The sequence below is a fragment of the Caloenas nicobarica genome, chromosome 2 (genome assembly GCF_036013445.1).
Source record: "Caloenas nicobarica isolate bCalNic1 chromosome 2, bCalNic1.hap1, whole genome shotgun sequence".
Taxonomy (NCBI): domain Eukaryota; kingdom Metazoa; phylum Chordata; class Aves; order Columbiformes; family Columbidae; genus Caloenas; species Caloenas nicobarica.
Genome location: NC_088246.1, coordinates 56,912,398 through 56,937,372, shown reverse-complemented (window position 1 = coordinate 56,937,372; position 24,975 = coordinate 56,912,398). Strand labels below are relative to the sequence as shown.

At 42.1% G+C, this 24,975-nt stretch overlaps 1 protein-coding gene across 3 annotated transcripts in view; it reads left to right on the top strand.

Moving 5' to 3' along the window:
- GLI3 (GLI family zinc finger 3) overlaps positions 1 to 24,975 on the top strand; it is a 215,697-nt gene that overhangs the window by 175,220 nt on the left and 15,502 nt on the right. For all 3 annotated transcript variants that reach the window (XM_065628044.1, XM_065628043.1, XM_065628042.1), the window contains one exon: positions 879 to 1,019. In XM_065628044.1, coding sequence (XP_065484116.1) covers positions 879 to 1,019 — 141 coding nt within the window. The remainder of the gene's footprint in view (positions 1 to 878; positions 1,020 to 24,975) is intronic.

Here is a 24,975-nt window from a genome sequence, read left to right as displayed (position 1 = left end):
CACTGGTTTTAGTAGAGTGACTCCTGATTTACAGTGACTTGGGGGAGATGGGAATCAGAGCCTCAATGTTGTGAGTGCGTCCATGAAAACAAAGCAGAGGTCCATCTAAATCCTTCAGCAGGTTTGAAATGGAAAGAGCGGGAGTGCATAATCTGAACCAAATGTTTACACTAACATCTGACCCTCACCCTGAGCACATAAAAATCTGGGAAGAATGAGGCACCTTGGGGAACTGAAGGTGGAAAGTCAAAACCCCAAATTAAATACTCTCTTCTCTTGCTTACCCCTTTCATGCACACGTTATAGGCAAGAACAAGCGAACAAGTAGCCTGAAAATTACCAAAATTACTTTTGGAAAGGTTTTTGTATACAAAATTGTCACTGGATTAACAGTGAAAACACACTTTGGATCACTTGTGATTCATTTTGTGTCTAACTATAGTACTAAAGTCAAATTCTAATTAATTCATCTATATTGAACAGTGCCTTTTTCACTGGTGATGCTACTGAATAATAAGGGTAAGTGTGCAAATAAAGACCTGCTTAAATATGGGGAGAGGGGAGCCAAGCCTTTTTGATTTCCTTTGAGTTGAAATGTAAAGGGATTTATTTATTTTTTTTTTTTAGAAATTATCTGCAGTACTTCTAGGGAGGAAAAAAATTATATTGCACATATAGTCTGCAAATGGGTTCTGGCTTACCAGTTCTGTTTTGGGCTTTTGTATTTTGTAGAACTCAGTAACAGAGTGAATTGAGAGTAGAATAAGCTACACACCCACTCCCATCTTTCTTTTAGTGCTGAAATAATTAACTTTTCTTCCTCCTCAGTTTCAGAATTTCCTCTCTCCTCTCCTCACCCATTTTTTCGCTCTCTCTAGGAACAGCCAGAAGGAATGACCCTGGTAAAAGAGGAAGGGGACAAAGATGAAAGCAAACAGGAGCCTGAAGTGGTCTATGAGACAAACTGCCACTGGGAAGGCTGTTCCCGGGAGTTCGACACGCAGGAACAGCTCGTGCATGTAAGTTAATGGTATTCAGGAACTGGGTTTTAAAAGTACGTGACCTTCTTTTCACGGGGGTCGGGTTCTCTGACCCTGCGCTGAGTCAAGTTTCTTAGCTAACAGCACTGCAAACTAGAGAAGGGTTTACGAGTTTCTGAGAATAAAGAAAACTCGGAGCCACAGTGCTTGACCTGTTCAGTCAGCTAAAGCTTAGTGTAAAATTCAATAAAGTCTTCAATAGAGGTTGTAATGGCTCTGATCCTGTAAGCCAGCAAACGCTATTTTGAGTTAGAGACTTTGATAGTTATTGAGTAATAGTAAGCTGGACATGAATTATTATTAACCTTTAGCCAAGTTTGATTTTTTCTCCCAAAAGGGACTGTAAGAGTAGAAATGGGCAAGGGGAATTCTTCCCCTTCCCTAAGGGGGTTTTTGGTATCAATTTACTGTTGTGTATAAACTGAAGTGGGTTATTTGGCTAAATACATGGAGACTGAGTTATTTCAGTCTTTTTAGCAAAAGTGAACTTTATGGTCTTATGCTACAGCAAATATTAGTCTTATCTGCCTTGTTTTTTCTTTGTCTCTACCACTTCTCCAAACTAAATGATTTTTACTCTTTTGTAGTATTGTAAACTAGAAAATGAATGATCAAAATCCAGAATATAACCTAACAAGTACAATCTTTCCCCCATTTCCAACCTCCTTAGCTAGCAGTATCTCTCTTAATTACTAGCATCATAGAACATATCTAACTACTCTAAAGAAGAAAAAAAAAAGGAGTTCGCGGTACAGATTAGAGAGCAAGATCTTCCGCAAATGATCTACTTATTGTAGAAAACTGTTGAATACTTTCCTGGAGATCATGCAAAATCTTTTGCATAATGTGGCCAATACTACTGAAGTAGCTTGTTGAAAAATGTACTTTTCCACCCAAAATAAATAAAAAAAACCCATCATATATTTCCAAACACAATGCAAAATGGTAAACTGATGCTGCAAAGCTGACTTTAGTAAAGCAATGCCAGGCTCTAATGCCTGGAGTGTGAGAGTCGATTGGTGTTGCAGTTATTTGTCAGGATGTATTTTCAGATTCATGTTATTATTAGGTAATAGTAGTAACAATAGCAATAATAATAAATGAAATACTATCATAAAATAAAATAATGCCAAAAATGTGACTTTTTTAGGAATTCTTTGGGCACATATTGCTTGAAAAACACCATAATATTTTAATAGGCCAAGGTGAAATGTGAAGAGAGACTGTTTCAGTCTCATAATATCTTTTGGGGAAGAAACGCGATATGTACGGTTGCTGCAAAGGCTTGGTCGCAATACAAAGATCAAATGTCGTTCTTGCAATTGATTCCATGCACACAGACCAATCGACACCATCTGAGGCTCTGCACAGGCAGTCTTTATATCTGCTAGTAATTGTAAGGCTTTATGATGCCTGGCAAACCTTTTTCAATATTCAGAAATAATCCCAGTGATGATGACAAATAATTTACACCAAAATATATGAAATAAAATGGAAATTCAGAATAACGGTGCCCTTGGTAGTGAAAGAAAGAGGGGTTTTTTAAGTTTTAGACATAAAATTTGATTGAATTCCACTGTGCCTGTTAGCTAATGGCTGATGTTTTGTAGTTTCAGGTGAATTACATTGACAGTGTGATAGATATTGTTTTGTTTTGTTTTGTTTTGTTTTTAAAATGCACTTGTTGTTTCTGGTTTGTTTTTTGTACTACAAAGATCTGTAGTATAAGGGTCAATAGCAAGACTGCTCTGAAAAAAGTACATTTCTTACGTTTCTTCTTGATGGCAACATCTGAAATGGGTTTCTCTAGACATAAAGAAGGCTGATAAAAAATGTTTCTGTGATACAAGGAGTTATTTTTGGCAGAGCTCAGGATTCAGATATGTTATGATGGTATTTAAGATTATGAGGTCCAAGTCCTGACTTGATACCCTGAGGACAATAAAATCATCATTGCAACCATCACCTTCAAGTAGTGCAAATCACGCTGCAAGAGTCAGCGTGACTCAGTGATGGGGCTCTGGTTTGTGATTTCTTTTGCTGCTCTGACAGAGCCCTGCTGTGGGTACTCGAGTTATTTCTGTCCAGAATTGCAAAGAGCTTTAGACATCTAACTCTGTTTGAAAGTATGGCCCTTCATCCTGGTCTGTCTCACTCACATTTTGTCTGCCATTGATTGCCCAAGCCCTCTGATGACCAGGGAAATGAAGTCCAGGTCTCGGTAGGGCTTCACGGGAGGACAGTTTTGGTTTTGCTTAGGTGTGTGACCCCGGCAGAAAGCATTAACTCCCTGAGCCGCAGTTTGGCCCTTGAAAATCTCCCCACTGATGTGGCTCATGTCCATTTCCTACCCAAATACTCCTGACTAAGTCCAAGTAGATACAAATTGCCATAACTGCGCTTACCTCAGCATTTTTGGACTGGATGAGTTCCTGACTTGGCATGTGCACATGTGTGCCTGTACTAGGCACAGAGAGAGTATGTGTCTTTGTGGTGTGGGTACATCCTTTATTCAGTAATATTGACACGGCAGTAGCAGCTGGAGTTCTTGTCAAGCCCAGAGTCCTGTCATGCGTAGACGCCGCTCAAACTCCAGAGGAGGAACGGCCCCGATATGGGCACGAGGTCTTCGCCCTGCGACTCGGGGGCCATGTACCTGGGGCTGTTCGATGCTGTCTGGAGGCACCTGACCTAGCTCATATACGGGAGGGAAGGAGCTGGGATCATGCTACGCTTCCCAACAGGGTCAGGGCTTTGCAGGATAATAGATATTAGCCTTCAAATCTTGCAGCAGAGCTCTGCCGCGTTGCCCCTCCTGGCTGCACGTGCTGCTGCTCCATGGGTGGTTCCCAGCCCGCTGGCAGACTCAGCAGAGCCTCGGTTGCTCCAGCCCAGCTTGAAGCGGGGTTTGAAGTAAGGTGCTGGACTGCCACCCGGGACACCAAATGTATAGATAACCATCCTGTTTTGTTGACTCTACTGCGGCTAGTAATCACCAAGGCAGGGGCAACTGGCATAGATAAAGGCAATAAAGGCTTAAATTGCCCAAGGAAGACTCATCCAGATAACATGTGTCGGCATCCCTGTGTTCCCTTGACACTCGGCGGGGACAATTAGCATGAGCATGGCGCTACAGTCATTTTGAGAAGTAGGGTGGGCACTACATCATATTTTGTGCACATGTCTGCTTGCCCATTCTACGGGTAGTGAAGTGAACTGTGTAGTGAAACTAAGAGTGAGCTATGTAGACATTTACAAAGGATTGCAGGAAACCCCTTGCCTGTTACCCGCTTCATTGAATACATGGTATGTAGCATATATTCACTACGAAGGAAAATGCATTGGTATATTTGACTTGGAAGTATTTATTCTTTCACGTGTACAACTCTAAACCAAGCATTCTTGTACAACCTGATCAGGTTAAATTTTCAGGATCTATGCAGGCTAGCAGTAAGTCTTATAATGAACGTGGGGTTTTCTCCCCTTTTTTCAGGGGAATAAAGTACTGTTTGGAGTGATACGTAACAGTAAGATATCATACCCAAAATCTCCGATGGCACAGAACAAACTCTTATCCACGCCTTGCATCCCAAAGGACTGGAATTTTAGAAGAACTGTGGTGTTTAGGGGAAAGATAGGAGTATGTTTGTAGCTGTTTGTTTTGTTTCCTAAAGGATTAGGTACATCAGCATGAATTCTAGTGACAGCAGGTTGAGTGGAGCTCAGGAGAGCTTTCCCACAATACACAATGCATGTAGTTCACACTATAGATATCATTACTTCCATCATGTGGAGGGTTTATACATAAGCATGTATGCATGTGTTTCAGAAGAGGTAAATATGAATTTGTGTGTATTCCGGACTTTCTTTCACATGAAGATCGCTTTATTGTCTTTTGGAGCATGATGATACGTGATTTACTTTCAAATCAACTGTGGATGAATCAGATTATAGCAATATCTGCATTACAAAGTGTTGTGTGATTTAGCATATATGAAACAGTAAATACTAACATGTCTGTGTCAGAGTATGTAGTGTAGCTTTAGAGCAGAAATTACAATCTTGGGTACAATAGTAAGCATTTGATGGCATTTTTCTGCATTACTTTCTGTAGCAAAATCCTGCTGTTATTAGAGTAAATTGTGGGCACTAGTGAAACTGTGCTTAGGCCCCAAGGAACAATGTTTTTTGACTCAATTTATGAACAGAACCTGAGCTGCTATGAATAAATAACTAAAAAGCTACATAAAAGAATCGTTATTGACCCACCCAGAAAGGTCTGACACTGCAATGATTTTGGTGCGGGAGCTCTTATGTTCAAGTGATATGTGCCACTTAGAATTCAGCATGGTTAAATTTTCATGATACATACACCAAAAGCCAAGGTGTTAAACCATTCAGTTGCTCTGCCTTATTTATAGCACCTATCCATCCTCCCCCCGCTCCTTACAGTTAATAGAAAGATTCATGATTCTTCATGGTTGTCTATCTAGCGTCTGACAGTACCGACTGCCCTGCTAAAGCAAGTCACTATCTATAATTGATATCCTTCTATGGAATAGGGTTCTGGCTGCAATTGAAGGCTTTTGCTGAAAGCTCTTAAATCCTGACAAGTTCTGCCCTTTTTCTGGTTCAGTCGCTGAGCTGCACTGCTGGGATCCCAGGGTTATTTGAACATGGTGCAAAAGGGGTGCATGTGTTGCACATTAGCAAATCACAAAGCTGGAGACCCACATTAGAATCACGACTGCGTTCGCCTGCCAGGTAGTTTTATTTACAGTGCTTTGCACTCCTGAAAAGGTTGCTTACATTACTGTTTGAACATGTGTGTCATAGATCTCTTTCCTTCTTAAAAAAAAAAAAAAAGATCTTATTTATTTTAAAGCTTCGGTTTGCTGCTGGGGTCTTTATCATTCAGCTGTTCAATTAATTTCTCTGCCCAGTGAGATATTATAATTGGGCTTAGCTGAGCTCAAGTTTGTTTTAAATATGTGATAAATGCACTTGAGCGCCCAGAAGCTAATAAGATATTGTATATTTTTATAAATCTGCTTTTTGTTGCAGTTTGTCTTTTTCCTCCAGAAATCAGTTTAAGAATAAAATATTGCAAAAAGGTTTAGACACTAAAGATAAAAGTTTGTTTAAGAAAATTATCCTTCAAGGAAATGACTGAAGTTATTGTTAAATATTAATACAATGGCAATCAGAAAAACGCAGTGCTGCCTATTTCTCGTGCCCCTTGCTGTGTAGCCTTGATGATAATTATTTTTTGTTCAAAAACATGCTTGAAGAACTGTAGAGCTATTTTTTGTTACTGTTTTCTTCTTAATTGTACAGCAATAAAATTCTCTCATTGTTACATTTGATTAGATGAGATAAAAAAGCCCTAAACTGACAGCGATGGCTTACGTTCAGGATTTAATTTGCTGAGGTCTTCCTGCCTGTTTGCAAAGCCCTGGTGGCTGGAGTGTTCCCCCGGCACTCCCTGGGGGCAGCTGCTGTAACACTCCAACATCCTCCCTTATTGCACCAAGGGGAAGTCACTTGTGTTTCTCAGGTACCAGCGTGTTTCCAAGGTGATTGCGGAGCACTGAACATACCCAGAAGAACCATTACGTGAAGTTCCCTGACTTGTTTTTGCCCTCCACTCCTACAGAAAAGGGTGGGTTCAGCTCTGACCGACAGAAGTTGGCCAGTGATTCATGGAGACCCACCTAAAACCTGGGCTGTGTCCGCAGCCTGCCTTGGCTCTGGTTTTGCAGCATCTGTCATGATATGAGGTGCCTTAATCAATGATGTGCACCTCAAAATGCTTAAGAACATGTCTGATTGAGAGGTGAGGAGCACACTGCCCTCTGAAAGACAGGACTCCTTTGGACTGGGTCATTTTGGGTACCCAGAAATAAGCACACTCAAAGTCAATAGACTTCTGTCTTATTCCCTCAGCTACCATGCTGCCTTTGGCCTGTGGCTTCATCCTCAGCTCCCCTCCCATAGGAGAGTGGTAGGTAAGGAGTGGAGAGAGCTTCACCTCTCTAAAAAAATGATCCAACTGCAACAGGAGAATAAACCAAATTAGAGCAGTTCCCCAGAGTAATAGCTGCAGTGGTAGGGCTGTAAATGACCACAGGAGTCACACATTGCCCACCACTTGCAGGAGGAGAAACTGGCCCATGAGCAAACAGCCTCAGGCTGACAAAGCTGACGGGGCTACTCGCAGCTGTGTGGGTAGCCATCTACACCTGAAAGGTGGCAATTACACAGAGCTGCCTCAAAAGGCAGATATCCCCTATGCATTAGGAATGTCTTTGCTCTGGGTGCTGGAAGTAGGCTTGCAACTAGTCATGACGCAGGTGATGTTCCAGCTACATGAAGCAAGCCCCTTCATAGTCCCAAAGGAGTGTAATCACACATACCAGTTTGCATGCGTCTCCAAATATGTGCAGGGATTTACTTAATTTTTAATTCTTCTATACAGAGGCAGTTTTCAGTGCATTTTCATTATAGTTTTATTTGGCTCTAGTGCAGTAACACAGGGAGGCTTCAGCCCATTTGCAGTCTCATGCGTGGCAGTGACAGCCACTGCCCTGAAAGGTTCAGAAATGTTTCCTTTAAATTGAAAAGAGTAAGGAATAGATAAGAACATGAAATCCATTATAGTAATCATTTTTTTCCTGACAAAAGGAGAATGTTTTGCGTAAAATAGCACAGGGGTTTTCATTGGTGGTTTTATTCTATTTCATCTTATTTTATTTTTTTATTCAGTGGGGTCTGTACCCAAATTTGTATTTGGAAAAGCAGTGCTGTAGATGAAAGAAATAATTCTTCAAGTGAGACAAGCCTAAGGCTTGGGCTGAAGATTGAGACAATGTGGAGAAGGCGGGGAGTTGTTTTGGAGGCAAACGAGTGCCATGGAAAGGTTTTTTCCAGTTTGTGCATCCCCTCAATATATTTGACCCTTGTAGCTGTGAGGGAACAAGGGGAGGAGAGAGAGGAAGGAGAGATTTTAGCAAATAATCATGAGGAACATCTGTCCAGAAGTTTTTGGATTTTGAGATCTCTTCCTCACTGCCTGTTTAAAGGTCGAGTTATAATTAAGACACCGCCTTACTGTGCTGGATTATAGGCTGCTGAACCCATAGTTTTGAACTATGCCAGAATGGCAGCATCATTTATGGGCCAGCAATTTATTACATACCGTAGGAAAGCTGATAAGCAGTTCTGTGCCCCTAAGTGCATGCTCGTTCTCTCTTGGTTTCTTATGGCTACATGACACAGACTTGTTTAAATGAAGCAAGTCTTTAACCCCCCATCAAAGGTAACCATGTAAGCGCTGTCGGGTTTTAAGGTTAAGTAACCGCAGACGGACCCCACTGCTATTCTGTAGCCTCAGCAGCCCTCGGGGTCTGGCACGGCCCCTGTTTGCCTCCCCAGCACATCCGTGCTCCGCGCCAGCCACCGTGATGGCCTGTGCCTTCCAGCAGTGTTGAAAGTCGGCACTGCCGCCTTCTGAAGAGATCTTATTGACTCTGGGCTTGACCCAAAGGCCAGCTGTGCTTTGGCTCAGGTCCCCTTAAGCACTCCACTACACAAGCACATCGCAGTTCCCCTGCCCAGAGTCTGGCCTTTGATGAATCACAGAGGAGAAGGCGGAAAAAAAAAATAAAGTGGGGATTTTTTTATTTTGATAGAGAAAGGTTTACAAAAAAATAAATCCACTCTAATCTGTGAAGTATTAAGAGAGGATTTAGAGAGAGAGAAATGTAATCATTTTAAAATTTTAATTCCTCTGTAATTAGCATTTCTTTCACAGCATTAGGAAAACCTGTTGTTAGTCTGATGCTACTATGGCTGCTGCTTACGAGTTGCCAAAGTAATTGTCTGTGAACTGGTGTCCCTGAAAGGGGTTGCTAAACGATGACATGTCATTTAAATAGCACTTCTTTTTCACTGTTGTGGGTAAGGATGGATGGTGCTCCTCCTAGGCTCCAGGAAGTTGCTCTATCCATTGGATGGAAGTTACTCTATCCACTTGGATGGAAAGGGCTGGGCATGACAGGGAGCAGCGTTCGGCCTCTGCTTGTGGTCATAAAGCACTTCTCAGGTGGTTTGCGGACATGCATACTTATTTAAAGTGTTTATTTTGCCTGACAGTTCAGCTAGCGAACTCTTCCAGGTTAGTGGTGCTTCATAGGAGGAGAAGTGTAGGATAAGAAGCTGCCAGCCAGGTCCCAAGGGAGCTCATGCGGCCTGAGGGATGAAGGTGTAGGCAAAAGTAAAGCTGCAAACTGAGCTGGGTCTTTGACTCCTGACTCTTGTTGGTAAATCGTGGCGAAGAGAGAAAAGGGAAGTCCCTGCTTGCTGCTTTTGCTGCCTCTGAGCTGCAAGGAAGGCTGGGTTTGTGCATTGACTCCAGGTACCGTTCAGTCCCGACCATCACGCCAGGACAAAGTGGGTTTGCCTGGACAGAGCTGTGGTTCCTCTGCAGCTTTTTCCTGCCTTGTAACTGCTGACTAAGTGATTTGCTGTTACATAGCCTGTCTTATTATGGTGAACCAGTGGAAGATCTACCTTGAACATTCTGGAGTCCCTTTTTTGGTGTGACATGTCTCTGCCCTGCTTTTGTCACCTCCGGATGAATAGAATTTTATCCATAGTGCGGCCCATCTTCATATCTTTATCATAAGTGCCATGTCCTCCTTTGTAACTGCCCGTGTTGTACCCAAAGGGTTTGCCCATAGAAACAGGATGCCTGGAAGAACAGAATCTATGAGTGCAGGCCCAGCTATCACATGTGGAAGTGCTTTTTCTCAGACAAGAGGTGGCAGATCAGCAGTCCGCATGCACGAATGAAGGCAGAGGGAGGGACAGGCAAGCTAAATACAGGCGAAAGTGCAGTTTCTGCATTTGGCTTTGAGAGGGCTGGGCTTCATTTTTGTAGTCTCTTTTGTTTGCGTGACCTCTTGAAAGAAGAAAAAAAAAAAGGCAGATGAGCCTTTTATCGTGGTGAAAAAAAATTAGTGTTTTCCAGTGCTTAAACTTTCGTGTGAGCGTGACTTTTCTTCAAAGTGTCAGGTGCCTAATCTATAAAATGAATGGGTGGTGGTTTTGTCAGGAGCGGGTTCTCTGGTGGCTTGCACTGTAGGTATGAGGTCTGCATATACCATTCTTACGTGTATCGCAGGGCTGAGATGCTGCAGTTCTCCGTGAGATAAAGTAGTCAAGCTGAAAATGAAACAAAGCTCTAACTGTATCCCTCCTTGTGTTTAGCAGAGATAAACTACAGTGGAGTCTCACTGCTGCTCCGTTTGGCTTCTGGCAGCAGCTTTAATTGGTAAAATGCAGATTTTTTTTTTGATCAAGAGAGGATTATTCTTGTTATCAGTCTGGAGCATCTTATTTCAAGATGAAAAGGCTTCGCTGAATTACAGATGCCAACATTTTTACAAAGCACTTTGGCGATTGACATCTCAAAGAGAAAGTATGATTTATTAGCCTATAATGGCTAACACTGAGCACTGGGCTAGGTCCCACTGATTTGTGAAATTGCTTAATATGAATTGCCTTTTTGTGTAATTCAAGCCCCAGGTTTTTCAAATAAATTTAGAATATAAAGTATATAAAACATTACATACCTGGAAAAGGAAAAGGGTAATAGGGCTGTGTAGCTAAAAAGGAAAAGAAAGGCAAATGAAGAAAGGCAGAAAGAAAAAGAAAGAGAAAAAGAAAGAGGAGAAAGAAAAAGAGAGACAGAAAATAAAGAAAAAGAAAGACCTACTTCTAAATCCATCTTGGTGGTGCTTTTTTACAGTAGTTTGGTTGATATCTTGGCAGGGTAAAGATTAATAACAAGCCTTGTCGCTATCAGTACCTGCTTGTCGATTCTCTGTAACAGGGCTGTCTGTTCAGCATGGAAATTATTGATTAAATAAAAATTGCTATTAGATTGTGATGTGATCCATAATCACAAACAATGGTGGACATTCCTCTTTCAGATCTCAAGCCATGCATCAAGTTTTTCCTTGCAGTAATTTATATTGTGCTGACACTCGCACCCATTAGGCTTTTATCCTCTCCTACATGTGTCAAGAAAGCGCTAAAAGAAAGAACAGCAGCAGCACAGCAGCAGGTAGGAACTCACTGAATTTTCAGAGAGAAGCACAACTTAGCTTCTAGTTAGCACCTTACCCTAGCAATGATTTCTGCCAGATGAGGGCAACACCTCTTGAATTCAGAGACCTTTTTCAGAGTGTTTTCAGTAAGGGCAAGAGCTTGCTTTGTAAGTATTTGTACCTAAAATTACTAGTGTCTGTTTTTTCTTCCATTATTCCCTCAGGACAGTTTTATTTATGATCATTGTTTAAGGTACACCTGTGGTTAGGCCCTCCGTGTCAGGACGATGCGGAAAGGGGGTGCATCCAGGGAGAGCCAATATGTTATCGTGGGGTGTTTTTAGCATTCTGGATTGTGAAGGACAAGTGGGTTTCCTGTATTGATTTAGCGCTGATGCTTCCTAGTTTGAGGAATCCAGGATTGGAGTGCTTTGGTTGAGACTGCATCACTTTAGGCTGAGTTAATTAAGAAGAGAGTATCTCACTGTTCTCTCCACAGCACATGTAAGCACAGTACCAACTTTCTTCCTCCTGTGAAAGCCTTTGTCTAAAACTAAAGCAAACTTAGTCAAAATGTTTTCCAGAGTTTGACCACTTACAGGAATTGTGCCTGCACAGCTTCTCTGTCTCTTTGTCTCAGAAGACTTAAACAACATACATTTCAAAACTGATCAAGCCCTCCTGGCCTGGCTGGAGGAGAGGCATTCCTGTAGCTCTGGACTGTGCATTGTAGATTGTTTTTCCAGTTATGAGCACTAGGCAGGACTACAAAAAGTGTTTTTCTATTTCTAGATGAGAGATGAGACTATAGAAGCTTAATACACTGTGGGCAGTTTGGGGGTTTTTTTTGTTAGTGTAATTTTTTCTCAAAGTTAGTAAAATTAAGGTTTTATCCTTTAAATGGTTCTCAGTGCTAGATATCATATGATGCGTATTTCTGTATCCCACTACCGTTGGCATAGTTTTTACATATCTTTTATGTGCCTAAAGCATTTCCAATATTATCATTGATAATCAGGAAAACCCTACCTGCAGTATTTGGCCATTTGCCACATTACACTCAGCTTAAAGAGTGTTTAACAGTGAGCTTAGCTTACTACGTTATGCAGGGCAAATAAGAAGTTTTCAGGCTTGGCTGCTGTCATTTAAATCAAGAGACCGCTTCATTTGGCAAAGCCAGAGCATATGCCCTGCACACCTTCCTCCAGTGCAGCCACTTTCTCCGTGTGGATCAGAGCCAAGGGATTACCAGCCAGGAAATTAATTGCCGAGGGGATTCCAACACTTACGGTTAATAAAAAAGCCCGAACAAAGAAGCGTGTTTTATACCACATTCTGCAGGCGTCAGGCTCTGGCTCTGATCGGTTTTGAATGAGGCAGAGTTACAGACATATGTGACTGCCCTTTGGTTTGTTCGTGCAGCCTTCTAGGGCTGACTGCCAGCACAAGTCTGTCCCATTCAGATGGTGCCACAGTGGTATATAGGAGAAGAGGTGAGTCTTTGAGATAAACCAGACTACTTAGGATTGATTTTTAGTCACCAGAGGCACCTGTAAGTTCACTGCAGATCAATTAAAGTTAGTGTGTGGAATGCAGGGCAGAAAAAAAAATTGTCCTTGGCTCTTTTCTAACTGTGTTAGATGATACCCCTGTGTTCTACTAAGAGATCCTGTGCAGTTTTCATTCCAGCAGCTCGAACATATGTCTGTAGTCTAGTTATAATCCAAGACTGTCTGTGGTATATACAAGTGAATAGAAAATGTTATGCTGTGGCAAGAGAGAGATGAAAGAAGGTGTCTGCTGCCGCTCCCTGCAGCGTCAGGGGTGACTGACCTCTAACAAGTGACAGACCTTTGCCATCCCCAGCTTTGCTGGGGTATGGCTGGGATGACCAAGCATAGTGCAGATGTGACAGATACATTCTAAATACATGTCCAGTGGAAAAAAGCTGAGGGAGGTCTCAGAGGAGCAATAAAGTGTTGCATGTGCCAAAGGTTGTTAGAAATGTTTCTTAGAGATGTTAGGAAGGATGTGCCCAAAACATCTTCTCCAGTTCAGTTGTCACGTCATGGCTTTAACACACCGCTGCTTTTGTCACCCACCAATGTTGTATTAATTCTACCAGGATCTCCTCTGTGATGAAACGAACATCAAAACATACATCGTCTTTTAAAGATTTTGGTAATGCTTATTACGGCCCTCATTTTTCTTTGTAGTTGAAAAGTATCATGTGTTTTTAAGTCACTACATTCCTGACTTTCTTAGGGTTTTTTATGCATTTCATTGCAAAAAGTGGATCAGGCATTATCTCCTAATCTGAACTGCAGCTTTTGTAGTTTATGTATAAGTAGACACTAAGTGCATTTATTGAAAAAATTCCTGCTCTTTAACAGGCTCTACAGACAAAGCATTGGTATTTTTATCATACAGGCAATTTTGATGTGTCTATGTGGTAAGCATAGGACTCTTTTAAAAAATTAAAAATACTTACTGATTGATTTACACAGGAAGATCCTGCTGAGGAGTATTTTTTCTTCCGTTGCAGGTAGATCAGTGTTATCTATGCTGTAATCATTAAAAAAGTACTTAAAGCAGAAGCAAGAGCATGGTTTTACAAAATCTGGACCAAGACTGAACGAAAGGAAGTGCATATGGTTCAGCAAGTCCTGTCTACATGCTTAGTGTTACTGTTCATACATTTAATACATTCTGAAGAGCAGATCCCATTTAATTGTCTACCATTTACCTTGCTATTTCATCCCATTAGGAGTGTAGGATTTTCAGTAAAAGAAGGCAATGTTTTAACTTTTTTGTAATGGATCAAGTACTCTGCTAATCCTTCTGTGTAGATAGATGATGACCCATTATACCAGTCTGGGAGTTTGGAAGATTTCAAAATCTTATTAGAATCGTACTTTTTAACTTTTCCTTGTTCTACCTTGCTATAGCCTTTTATAGATTTCTAAGTTGGCTCGTGGGATTAAGCGGTTTGTCTCTGCTAATATAAAATGATATAAAGCTGCTGTAATATATGCCTGCATTTTAACTCAAAGAGCCTGTTGATACGGACCTGCTTGCACTCTATTTCCAAACCCATGCACCAAAAGGCAGTGAAAATTTTAACATATTTTTGTCATTAAAATAATACAGTTTTTATAAAACAGCCCTGGCTTTTTATATTCATCTGGTGCACCACAGTTGTTGAGGTATTTTGCTGAGCACTCTTCCATTTTTTTCTGCTCTAGGCATCTTTACTGTTGAGCGTTTATTTCTCAACTCCACCACTCTGATCCATGCTGTGGAATATAAAGATTAGAAATCTCTTCCCATTTTATTTTCTTGTGAACACACCCTATTTTAAAGGAGAATATTATTACTTTGAGTGCGGTTTGAATGCACAGCACTATAACTAGAAGAGCTGCTAAAGTCCCGCTCCTGCAGAGAGCTCAGTGCATTTAGACCCAATTGAATCTAACAGGCTCCAGGCTGCCATAAGAGCCCGTGTGAGCAGAGCAGCTCACAGAACCAAAATCTGCACATCTTGGCTAGGAGCAATGGCTGGAATTTATCAAAGCCAAACAATATGGGGGGCAAATAGTTAGTTTCAGGTTTAATATATACAGCAGGTCTGATTTCCCTTGAAGTCGGATGACTTATGGTGGCAGGAAAGAGGCCTATAGTTTTTGTCTTCTGCAGCAATGTGGGAAAGCATCCGAAGTATTTAGTTCCTCTGCCTTGTGTGTGCTTGTGTGATTCTTACAAAATCAGGGTAGTGTTTTCATTCTTCATACAATTTGCAAATAAGATGAAAACCTTATTGTAATGCCTCTTTATGATGACTTCCTTCTCAAGCGTGCTGGCAAGAGTCCTCTGTGGTCTTTTTTTTTGCTAGTGAGAAAAATACAGAAATAGAATATATGCTTTTAAGTGTGTTATACTGACATCTGTAGCAGTGCTAAGCGCCAGGCTGTTTGGGTTTTGTTTGGTTTTTTTAAGGCAAGGCCTGTTTTCCACATATGTTTTCGTTAAAGATTGTACACAGCTCTATGTGAGTTCAGATGTGTAAAGAAGGAAGTCAGCCATTGCTCACATTGGGTACTGCTTGTGAGGGAGTTCTAATGGGTTTTAACGTGGTTTTCCTGGAAATTCTGTAGCAGTTGCACATAAAATCAATTTTTATCCCTAAATGCAAAGATCATGAAGCAGAAAATTTTGCAGTTGAGCCTCAGGTTGTTTTCTCTCCTATACTCAGCCACTTCTAGAAGGTATCAGGCAGTGCATTTTCTAGACAACATTCACTGGTAATCTCAGACCTAGTGAAGGGCAGATGTTTGGTTTCAGGCCAGTCTTTACCCTCTTCTCCATCCAGCTGTAGGAAAAGCTCTGCCCTTGTTTGTGTAGTACTGTTTTGACTAGCTTGAGAGAAGAATGTGTAGCAGATTTGCAGGGAATGTGGAGCTCTTTGCAATGAGGACCTCCTCTCTTGTGAGCTTATGGCAGGAACAGGCATTGCACCTCCTTGCACTCATGCAGTAGAGCACCTTGGAGGGGCAGGCACCAACCTCTCTGGTGACCAATTATAGGACCTGAGGGCAGGAAGATGTGCCAGGGGGGGTTCAGGTTGGACATTAGGAAAAGGTTCTTCCCCCAGAGGGTGCTGGAGCACGGGAACAGGCTCCCCAGGGAGGTGTCACGGCCCCAGGCCTGACTGTTCGAGAAGAGACTGGACAAGGCCCTCAGACACACGGTGTGAACTGTGGGGTTGTCCTGTGCAGGGACAGGAGTTGGACTCGATCCGTGTGGGTCCCTTCCAACTCAGGACATTCTATGATTCTATGATCTTCTTCTTGTATCTCACTCAGTAGTGAGGAAGGCAGGCAGGCAGGAAGGAAGGAAGATCATCAGTGCAGTGCTAGGGTATAGGATATGGGAGAAGACCACCTTCAGTTGCTATTGCATTGTGATGGCCAACATCAGCAAAAGGCTTTCTTGCTGTTAGCGTAGCAGTTACAAGCTCAGTGCAGCTCTCAAACTCTGCATCCGAACATGCACAGTTTGCACCAAGAAAGATGCTGGAGTGAGTGGAAGCTGGAGGAGAGTGTACCAGCATCCACACAGCCATGTAGAGCATGTCATGCAAATTGCAGAGCTGTGCACAGGAGTGCCCTGCAGTGAGGGCCACCAGGAGGACAGCCAGAGCAGGGAAGTAATGCAGACGGCAGACAGGTTGGGGAAGGTGGCTGGGAGAAATGCCAGGAACGGTCAGCTTGCACTTGGCTACTCGTAATCTGTCAGGAGCATTGGGGGCGGGGGGGGCAATAATCACCTACAGGCTCCTTCATCCCAGTGCCCCAAGAACTTAGTCGTCCTCATGGTCACTTTATTGCATCTTTACCTGCTTCAGCAGTTCTCAGGAGAGCAGGGCATACCCTTGGAGGGCAGAGACATAACGAGAACATCCCTGTTTGAGAACTCCGAGTGTCTGGTTTGTGGTTTCCACTTTCTGTTCCTTCACTTCTCTGCTGCAGCTCCTTCACACAAATGCAATTAGCTCTCTCCTTCTGCAGGTCACAGATTCAGGTGGTTGAAGAGAGAGATGGAGCTTTTTTTTTAGGTAACATCACGAAATATGGAAGCTGTGATACCTTGTTTGAATGAAGGCGAATGCAATACAGAGCATCAGTGCTGGAGGAGCTGGCAAAGCCCAGTTGTCACAGCAGCACACATTGAAAAATTATTTCCATATATTTGGGAAAAAAAGGAGTAAAGACAACTGGAATTCCTCTAACATACTTGCTTCACCTATTAACCTCCCAGCTAGTAAGACAAGAATGCAACCTTCAAGAAAGAGGTGGCACTTGATTTTACACACAGTTATGGAAGGCAACATCAGAGAAAAAAAACAAAGCTGGGAGTCATCAAAACATCTTTCCTACCACTTTAAAAGTGGAATGATTAATGTCCACAACATTTATGTTGATGTTCTGGCAGAATCTCATTTATTAAATTTTCAGGTTTAGGAAATAAAGATGCAATTTCTGCCTGTTGCTTTATAGCTGCATACTCTTACACAGGAAATCAAGGGAGAGCTGTAAAACATTGCCCTTGATGGAGCTGCATTTTGCTGCTAGCAGACTTAACTGTACTGTATATGTGAATATATGTATATTAAATGAAACAAGAACAAGATGTGATCTTATTGGGAAAGAATCCCTGCAATATCCCATAAGTTCCATTCCCTTCACAGAATAACCCAAAGTCTACCAAGAAGCTGTCCAAAACCTGGAAATATAGGTACAGGCTGAGGAAATCGGTTCCCAGCCTGACGAGCAAGCTATGTTTGCCCTGTTGGTATTATATCATATCCATACTGTATAGCTACTATATCAGGGATTAAAAGAAGGTCATGCTGTATTATGAACTGCCGTCTTTATTTTTAGGATTAGATAACTTTTCTCTTTTTCTCTTTTTTTTTTTTTTTTCCCCCACTGATTCTCTTTATGTCCTAAGGGCAGATCCTTTCTCTTGGGTCAGGAATGTAATAAGGCAGGTTTTCCTCTCTCCAGGATATTGTGTCTGTCTCACTGTGTTTAAATTGCCATAGAAAGCTCTTCTGAACAAAATACAGTATTTTCTTTGTACTAGAGCCAACGATTGACGTATCCTTGGGGACTTCTCTGTCTTTAGCATTTAAACATACAAGCTGGATATGTTTAACCTATTGATAGGCAACAAAGACAACTACAGAATTTATTGCAAGAGAACAAAAGGAGAAGCAAAAAGAAAACTTTTTTTTTTAACTTGGGGATTGAGAACTTTTATTGCTGCTGTTAATGGAGAGAGATGAAAAAAAAAATCAGACCTATGTTTTCAGCTGAAACAGGGAGGTGAGAAGAACACAGTCCTGCTGGGTTGTGTCCTTTGAATTAGCGTATTCCTGTTGATTGCTAATACAGTTTCACATTTAGAGAACAAGACTTCTCCAAGCCCATACATTAAAAAAATCACTTGATTTGCCATGGCTTTGTTAAATAGTGTTTCGGGCAAAAAGATGTCTCCTGCTCAGGCTTATCATAAACTTCACGAAATGCAAATGTTTATTAATTATTATTAGTTTCACTGCTCTCGGTCTTTGTGCATTCCTCACTTCTGAACTTGTATGTCCCATGAGACAATCTCTTTGCATGTGTTAACACTCACCCCAGATCTTTAATACATTTTTAAATATGACTATAACCCCAGCCTTCTCCCCATGGTAGCTGAGCTGGTCCAAGAGAACTGTTGAGCCCAACTGTTTATTGCAACGTCTCCAAGGTTCCCCTTCGTCTGCCCTTCACATGGGAATGCTCCCTTGGACACTGGAGTCGAAACATCCAGATTAACCCAAGCCTGTGAGACTGAGGCAGGTGAACAAGCAGTTTAGGATCTATTGAGGCAGCGATATTGGAAGTACAGCAACATCTTACTAGGAAAAGATGATGAGCTGTTACAGGGCAGAACCATTCAGTCTCTCAGCATGGCCAGAACATGATGTGATCCCTCCCACCACTTTCCTCCTATTTTGCAGTTTCCATCCTCTTTTCCAGCCGCTGGTTTCTATGCTGCCTTTCTCCTGTGCATGTCATCCCTGACCATCTACTCCATAGGCTGTCTGAAGTTATAAATCATCATTATTTTTCTGTTGACTTGGCCTTCTAATTTTGATCCCTCCCTTTCTTCATTGACTGCTGTTGCCACTTCTCAAGCGACAGAGATGGGAATCCAGAACGGCACAGTAATAAATGAGCTTCAAGCATGAGTTCAGCTGGAATGCTGACTGAGGTCTAATCTTTTTCTTATAATTAAGTATTAACGGTCTTGTACACAGAGTTCATATATTAAGTTTGTAAAACAGCGTAATTTATATTTCCTATTTTGTACACACTTTGCTCCTTTCTGAAATAACCATCTTTTTGACTGAAACTTTCTTTATTTGGTGATTTGATTATTTCTTAATGAGTAAAACTGTTTTAGTGACACTGGAGTTATAAACATTTGTGATACATATTTTTTTAATACTGTTAAAAAAGTCACACTCCTCTCTCTTACATATAACCCCAAAATACCTGGTAACTGAAATGTGATACGCCACTAGTGCCCATTTAGGTTTACAATCATGACCAAACCTAGAGGGAGCAGGGGGCTTCATTTGTTAATAGTGGAAAACTTTAAAAAATAAGTATTGAGATTGAATGACAAGATCAAACACTGCAGAGTGAAGAGTGCACTGTGCAGAGTATTTGGCGTGTTCGTGATATACAGAGGAAATTGCCGTGCCGTGCTTTTAAGATCCAGCTGATTTTAACTGTGGGTATTCCGTTTCAGCAAAGGTGTCAAGACTGTCGAGGCGCTGACCTGCTTTGAGCCAGATCAACGGATTGTACAAATTGTCGTGTTGCTAATCAGCGTTAGTAGAGATCTGTCACAACAGCATTTCTTAAATCTTCCATAAAGTATGCAAGACAGCCTCAAGAACTGTAATAGAATAACAATAAATGCATCCAAAGGAAAGGAAGCAGGAGCAAAGATAGTTATCTGAGCTCCTCCAAAGGCGTGTGTCTGTGCAGAAATGCAGAGTTCTTCATGTATAGCTGTGCCTTCGACTTGGCTTTAGGAACTGCAAGTGGCTTAAGCATTTATGCCACCATAAAGGTTTAAAGCAGCTTAAGTGCTTCTTCCATCTCAGGAACTAAAAATGGCTTAAGTACTTATGCCACCCTAAGGACATGAGGTCAAAAGCGTGCTCTTGACTTGTGCAGCGGGAGGAGACATTAGTCTGTTGTGGTTGTTTAGCCTGGTTGTGCCTGAAAATGGTCTTTAGTAGGGAAAGGACAGCAGGGATCCATACCTATTTTCCAGCAGATAAGAGGAAATTACAATGCATGCATTGTTCTAACAGAGAGTCACAGAGGTTAGAGGGAGACTCGATTGCAGTGATTGGAATGTGTCCAAAAGGTCTGCTGGGGATTTCACTCCACGGAGATGCAGGTTTTTTTCCTCCTCACAATGGGATTTCTATTGTCACAGGATATTTCCTGCCTCACCAGGACCTCCTTTATAGCCTGACTTCTTTACAAAGCTTTTGTCTGTCCATTTTGCTGTGCATCATGGATGCATGTGCAATCTTTATCGAGATGTTAATGAGATGGTAGGGAGGCCTGCCTGATGTCATCTCTTGGTTGCCTGACTACCTAAAATGGTAGCGAGTAGCAGTGATGAGCTGTGGATTGCATCCCCGGGGAGCAGGCAAGCAGGGGTACTTGCTTAAGTGCTGCCCTGCCACTTTGCTGAATGCTGATACTCTTTTTACAATCACTCAGATATCTCAGGAAGCTGTGTGGGTCAAGAACCTCTGAAGTGTGCACATCACTCATGAACAAGCGACTACTTTCAGTGGGAACCAGAGACCTAAATACTTCTGGGTTTTAGCCTTCCTGGACCTTAAGTGTCCACCTGTACTGTGGCCATAGTAGTAGATGCTGTTTCCCAAGATTTCGTGTTAGGAGAGATACATTCACAAGCTATGAGGTACTGGGGTGCTCTGGTAATGACCTCAAGTCCAAAGTGAAGGAGAGTTTTGTACTTACACCTGAGCAAGGACAGGGAAGTTTAATTCTGTTATGCCAAGTCTGGCGAGCTCTGGTGTACTTCACACTAGTCTGGTTGAGAAGGTGAAGTCATACTAGAGCAGGTGAAAAGAAGGGACAAGAGGCCCACTGAGGTGGGATGCAGTAATGCAGTCCTGGAAGTGGCAGTGAGGAACATGGGAACAAAACGATAGGCGGGATACAGGGACTTCCGCATCTCCAGCCAAAGCAGGGTAGGAGTGGGAGTGAGGACTTGGTCATCCTAGAGAAGACCAGAAGGAACCAGTTTGTTTAATCCAGCAAATTAAGGCAGAGAGGGTAGTCTGTCAATTAGCTGGGGTGGGGAAGGGAGAAAAATAAACACTGTGCAGGGAAGGAGAGCTGTTTGAGCTAAAGGATAGTGCTGGCACAAGAACAAATGAGTAAAAATTGGCTGTGAATAAATCGAAGCTAGAAATTAGTTGCTAACCAGCAGAGGAGTGAGTTCCTAGAAGAGCCATCCACTGGGAGCAGAGGGAGCAGATCACCAGTGTACTTAGACGACGAAGCCTGCTCTGTTTGTGACTGGGATTATGTGTAGCAGGGCTTGCCACAGCGAGGGATGGGGCCTAATGACCGGGAACCTCCCTCCTGTTTCTAACCCAGTGAGGGTTTGAGGACAAATTTACATCCCCTTACCCAAAACACATAAGTAAGAGTGCTCCCTACAAGACTTCCAGGTGAGGGACAACTAATCCCCTTCCAAACCAGCTACAGAGCTGTGCCGTCTCTTGCTGCCCGACACAATCACTGCACGGTTCCTCTCTGCAGCCCATGGGCTCCACGAGTCCCCCATGCAGCTGCGGGATGAGCTGCGTTTAGCAGCTGTTCCACTGCGATGCCTCTTGGCCGTTCGTTCTTCCGTCTCCTATGCAGCACATGCAGCAGCTGGTTTGAGGGACTTTCTGTGGCAGTACAGTCCAGGGGCAGACTTGTGCTGGAAGACGCCTTAAATGCTGCTTCTGCTTGATGTCCATAGGGAGATTCAGTGGTTTCTCAAATTTTTTAAAATACGGGGAAATAACTGCAAGAAGATAAAAGTCTGAAATTTTCATTGTATAATTGAAATTAAACCAATTTTTGGCAAAGGTGATAGGCCTTCCAGAGAGCCACTAACTTACTGCATTGTACCCATAGAGCATGGTCTCTTCTCAGTTTCCTCCTCTCATACTCTGGGGTAGTGTGTCTGGGTTAGAAAGCAGAATCAGGAGATTTTCTCAATGTTTTCTACTTTGTCCTCTAAATAACACTTTGCTTTCAGATGCAATCTCAGTTGCAGGTGACAATAATTCTTTTTCTGTGGTTCCTAACTTGTTCCGCCTGTATGAAGGGGCTTTCTTCCTGCTGTTTGACTACTGTGAGAGCACATTTGGCCTTTGTTTATGTATTGACAAGCTAATGGGTACCAAGCAGTCAGCTAGGATATGCTTAGACACTCCTTTTCTTCCAAAACCACATGGAGGAGGGAAATGGAACGCTAAGATTATTGCACATCCTACCTCCAGTGTCATCTGCTACAAGATGGAGTTGCACATACAGTGTGCATTGATTATATAAGAACATATATGATTTAAGGTGTTCTCTTTTTAAATAGTGTTTCTTACTATCTAAGCATTTATGCTTCCAGGGCACTACAGGTTGTGCTCCCTGTTATCTCTGGTTTTAGAGCTTCCCCAGTAGAGATGACAGGTGAACTTCAGCCTTGACTTCAATGAATTTGGTGGCTTTTTTTGCTTTGGAATTGAAATCCATCTCAGAACTTCCTCCCTGAAAGCCAGGGCGTTCTGAGACCAAAATCAGTATTTAGGTAGCTCCCTCTGTTCATGTTAGGGTATTTTGGAGCCAAATGGTAATAAGAGTATTTTTTTAAAGAAAAGAAAACGAGCCAGGACAGACTGAGGTTTGGTAATGAGCATTGAAGTGGCATGAAAGTGACTGGTATTCTGCAAATGACCCGTGTTTAGCAGCTTTTTGGAGCTGTATGCAATGGGAGATAGCTTGTAGAATTCCAGCTTTTAACAGGGGCTTTTTTTTTCCAGGTCAGAAATTCTTAATAACACAGAGTTGGTTTTTCAGAGCCTTTTGTTAGCAAACGTGACACTAGGGAGTAATATCATTGGCTTTCATGCGCCTATTTACTGTAATAAGGATTACCAACGTAAGTAAAACTAGCAGGTTTGGGCCTACAAAATTAAAAGAAAAGCCTTTTCACACCCTGAAACTGCATCAAAATTCAATTTCACAAGGAAAAAAAAATCCTTCTGATCTAGTCCCTGGAATGTGACATTTCATGGGTGTAATAAGGTTACAAACAGATTATAAATTGAAACCCTATAAATCCTTATTGTACTGTACCAAAGCTTCTCCTTTGCATAATACTCTTATTCCTGACTGTTCTTTGTTTTACAAGCTCAAAACCATTCATCCCCTCTCATAATAGAGACCAGGGAGCCAAAAACACCATACAAAATCCAAAGGTAATTATCTGAGTCAAAGAACCTGAATGCCAGAGTTCACAAACTTCTGAACTTTTCTAATTGCCAGTGTTGACACAGCGAGACCTTCCTCTTCCTTTAAACACGTTGTAAATATTGCACATAGTTTCTGCCAAATGATAATGATAAAAAATCCTGGTGTAGATTTAGTTCCTGTTTTGTATTTGTGTAGTTCTGCCTACATGTCCATAGCAGATGACTGATCAGTTTTCAAACCATGACTTGAGTGAGGGCATTTGAATCGGGCTCTACATGATCAGGATTACAAATGCGCTGATTTAATGTCTAGCGAGTGTCTTCTTCCAGACCAGCCTTCCAGTATTTGGGCACATTTATAGGTCTGCTAAAATACCACCCCTCTGCAAAAAGCAATTGATCAGCTCATCTGAGAGCTAAAGAAATGACCCAGATTAGCAGATGATATAATTTCTTCTAGGCTTTACCTGAAGGTGAGGATCCTCAGAGGGGTTGAATGAGAATGAGATGGCTTTACAGGTGAGCTCTCCGAGGCCACTTGGAGCATCACAGCAATGAGGGAAAACAGTGCGAAGAAGGGTTTGATTGTTGGAAGAGCAGATGGAGTAGGAAAGGAGTGACAGAATGAAAGAGCAGGGCAGACGAGCATGGAGGGACAGTTGTGCAGTGACTTGTGGGTGCTCACAAGATACTTTACAGGTGGGCCGGTGGAGTGATGAAGTGACGGCGAGTGATCAAGTCACCACCCTGGGCAAGCTTTGTCAGGCACTGCTGTGAGCCTGGACTGTGGAGGGAGAGAGTTTTACACCCATGAGAAAGACCAGTTTTAGAGGATGCTCGTGCTCATAAAGGCTAGAGGTCTGGAGCAAGGAGCAAGCCCATTTGCAGGGACAAAGAGAAACAGTGTCCTATGGAAAATTTCTCTGAAAGGGCATCCGTGGTCCCTGGGTGTCCACACAGCAGGAGGTAAAGGGAGGTGCTGTTGTGACCTGATTGAACCAGCCTTGAAGTTTCTGTATCAAATGAAAAGCCTGTGTCACACACTCAATTTTCATGTCCCTCTTGGCCACATAGGTTTAACCAAATAACTGACAGTCTATAATGTTTACAGAAATATTTGGCCAAGAATTGCTTTAATGCTTTGAGTTTTGTCCCATTACTTCTTTTCCAGGAAGGAAGAGTGCACATTAACCTCATCATACTCATCTGATGCCATTTCACAGCTCAGGGCATCTGTACACTTTTGGTACAAGGTGTGTGTAGTGCGTATGGACTAGAGATCTGCACTTGAAACATAAACTCCTGCAGATTCCATGTTGTACGTTGTCCAGCACATCTGCTCTGTGCCCCATCACAACTTTTAAGAAATGGCAATAAAGTTTCAGAAAGAGAAAAAACGCAGTCATCTTTTATAGGCAACGCACATCTGTTTGCCATGGTGATGCCGCGTAATTGTGAACATAAGTGATTTTATTTGGTTTTCTGATTGTTTTCAGGACCTTAGAAAAGATTGGGATTATCTTCCCTGTGTTCCAGTATGAACTACTGAGTTTCTGTATAGCTGTTGTTTTTGGTTTGTTGGTTTTTTTTTTTTTTCCATGAGCTACTTACAGAGCAGATACAGATTTCATCCCTGTGCTGTGATCAAATACAAACTCTGGAAGGACTTTGTCTATTACCTCAATGG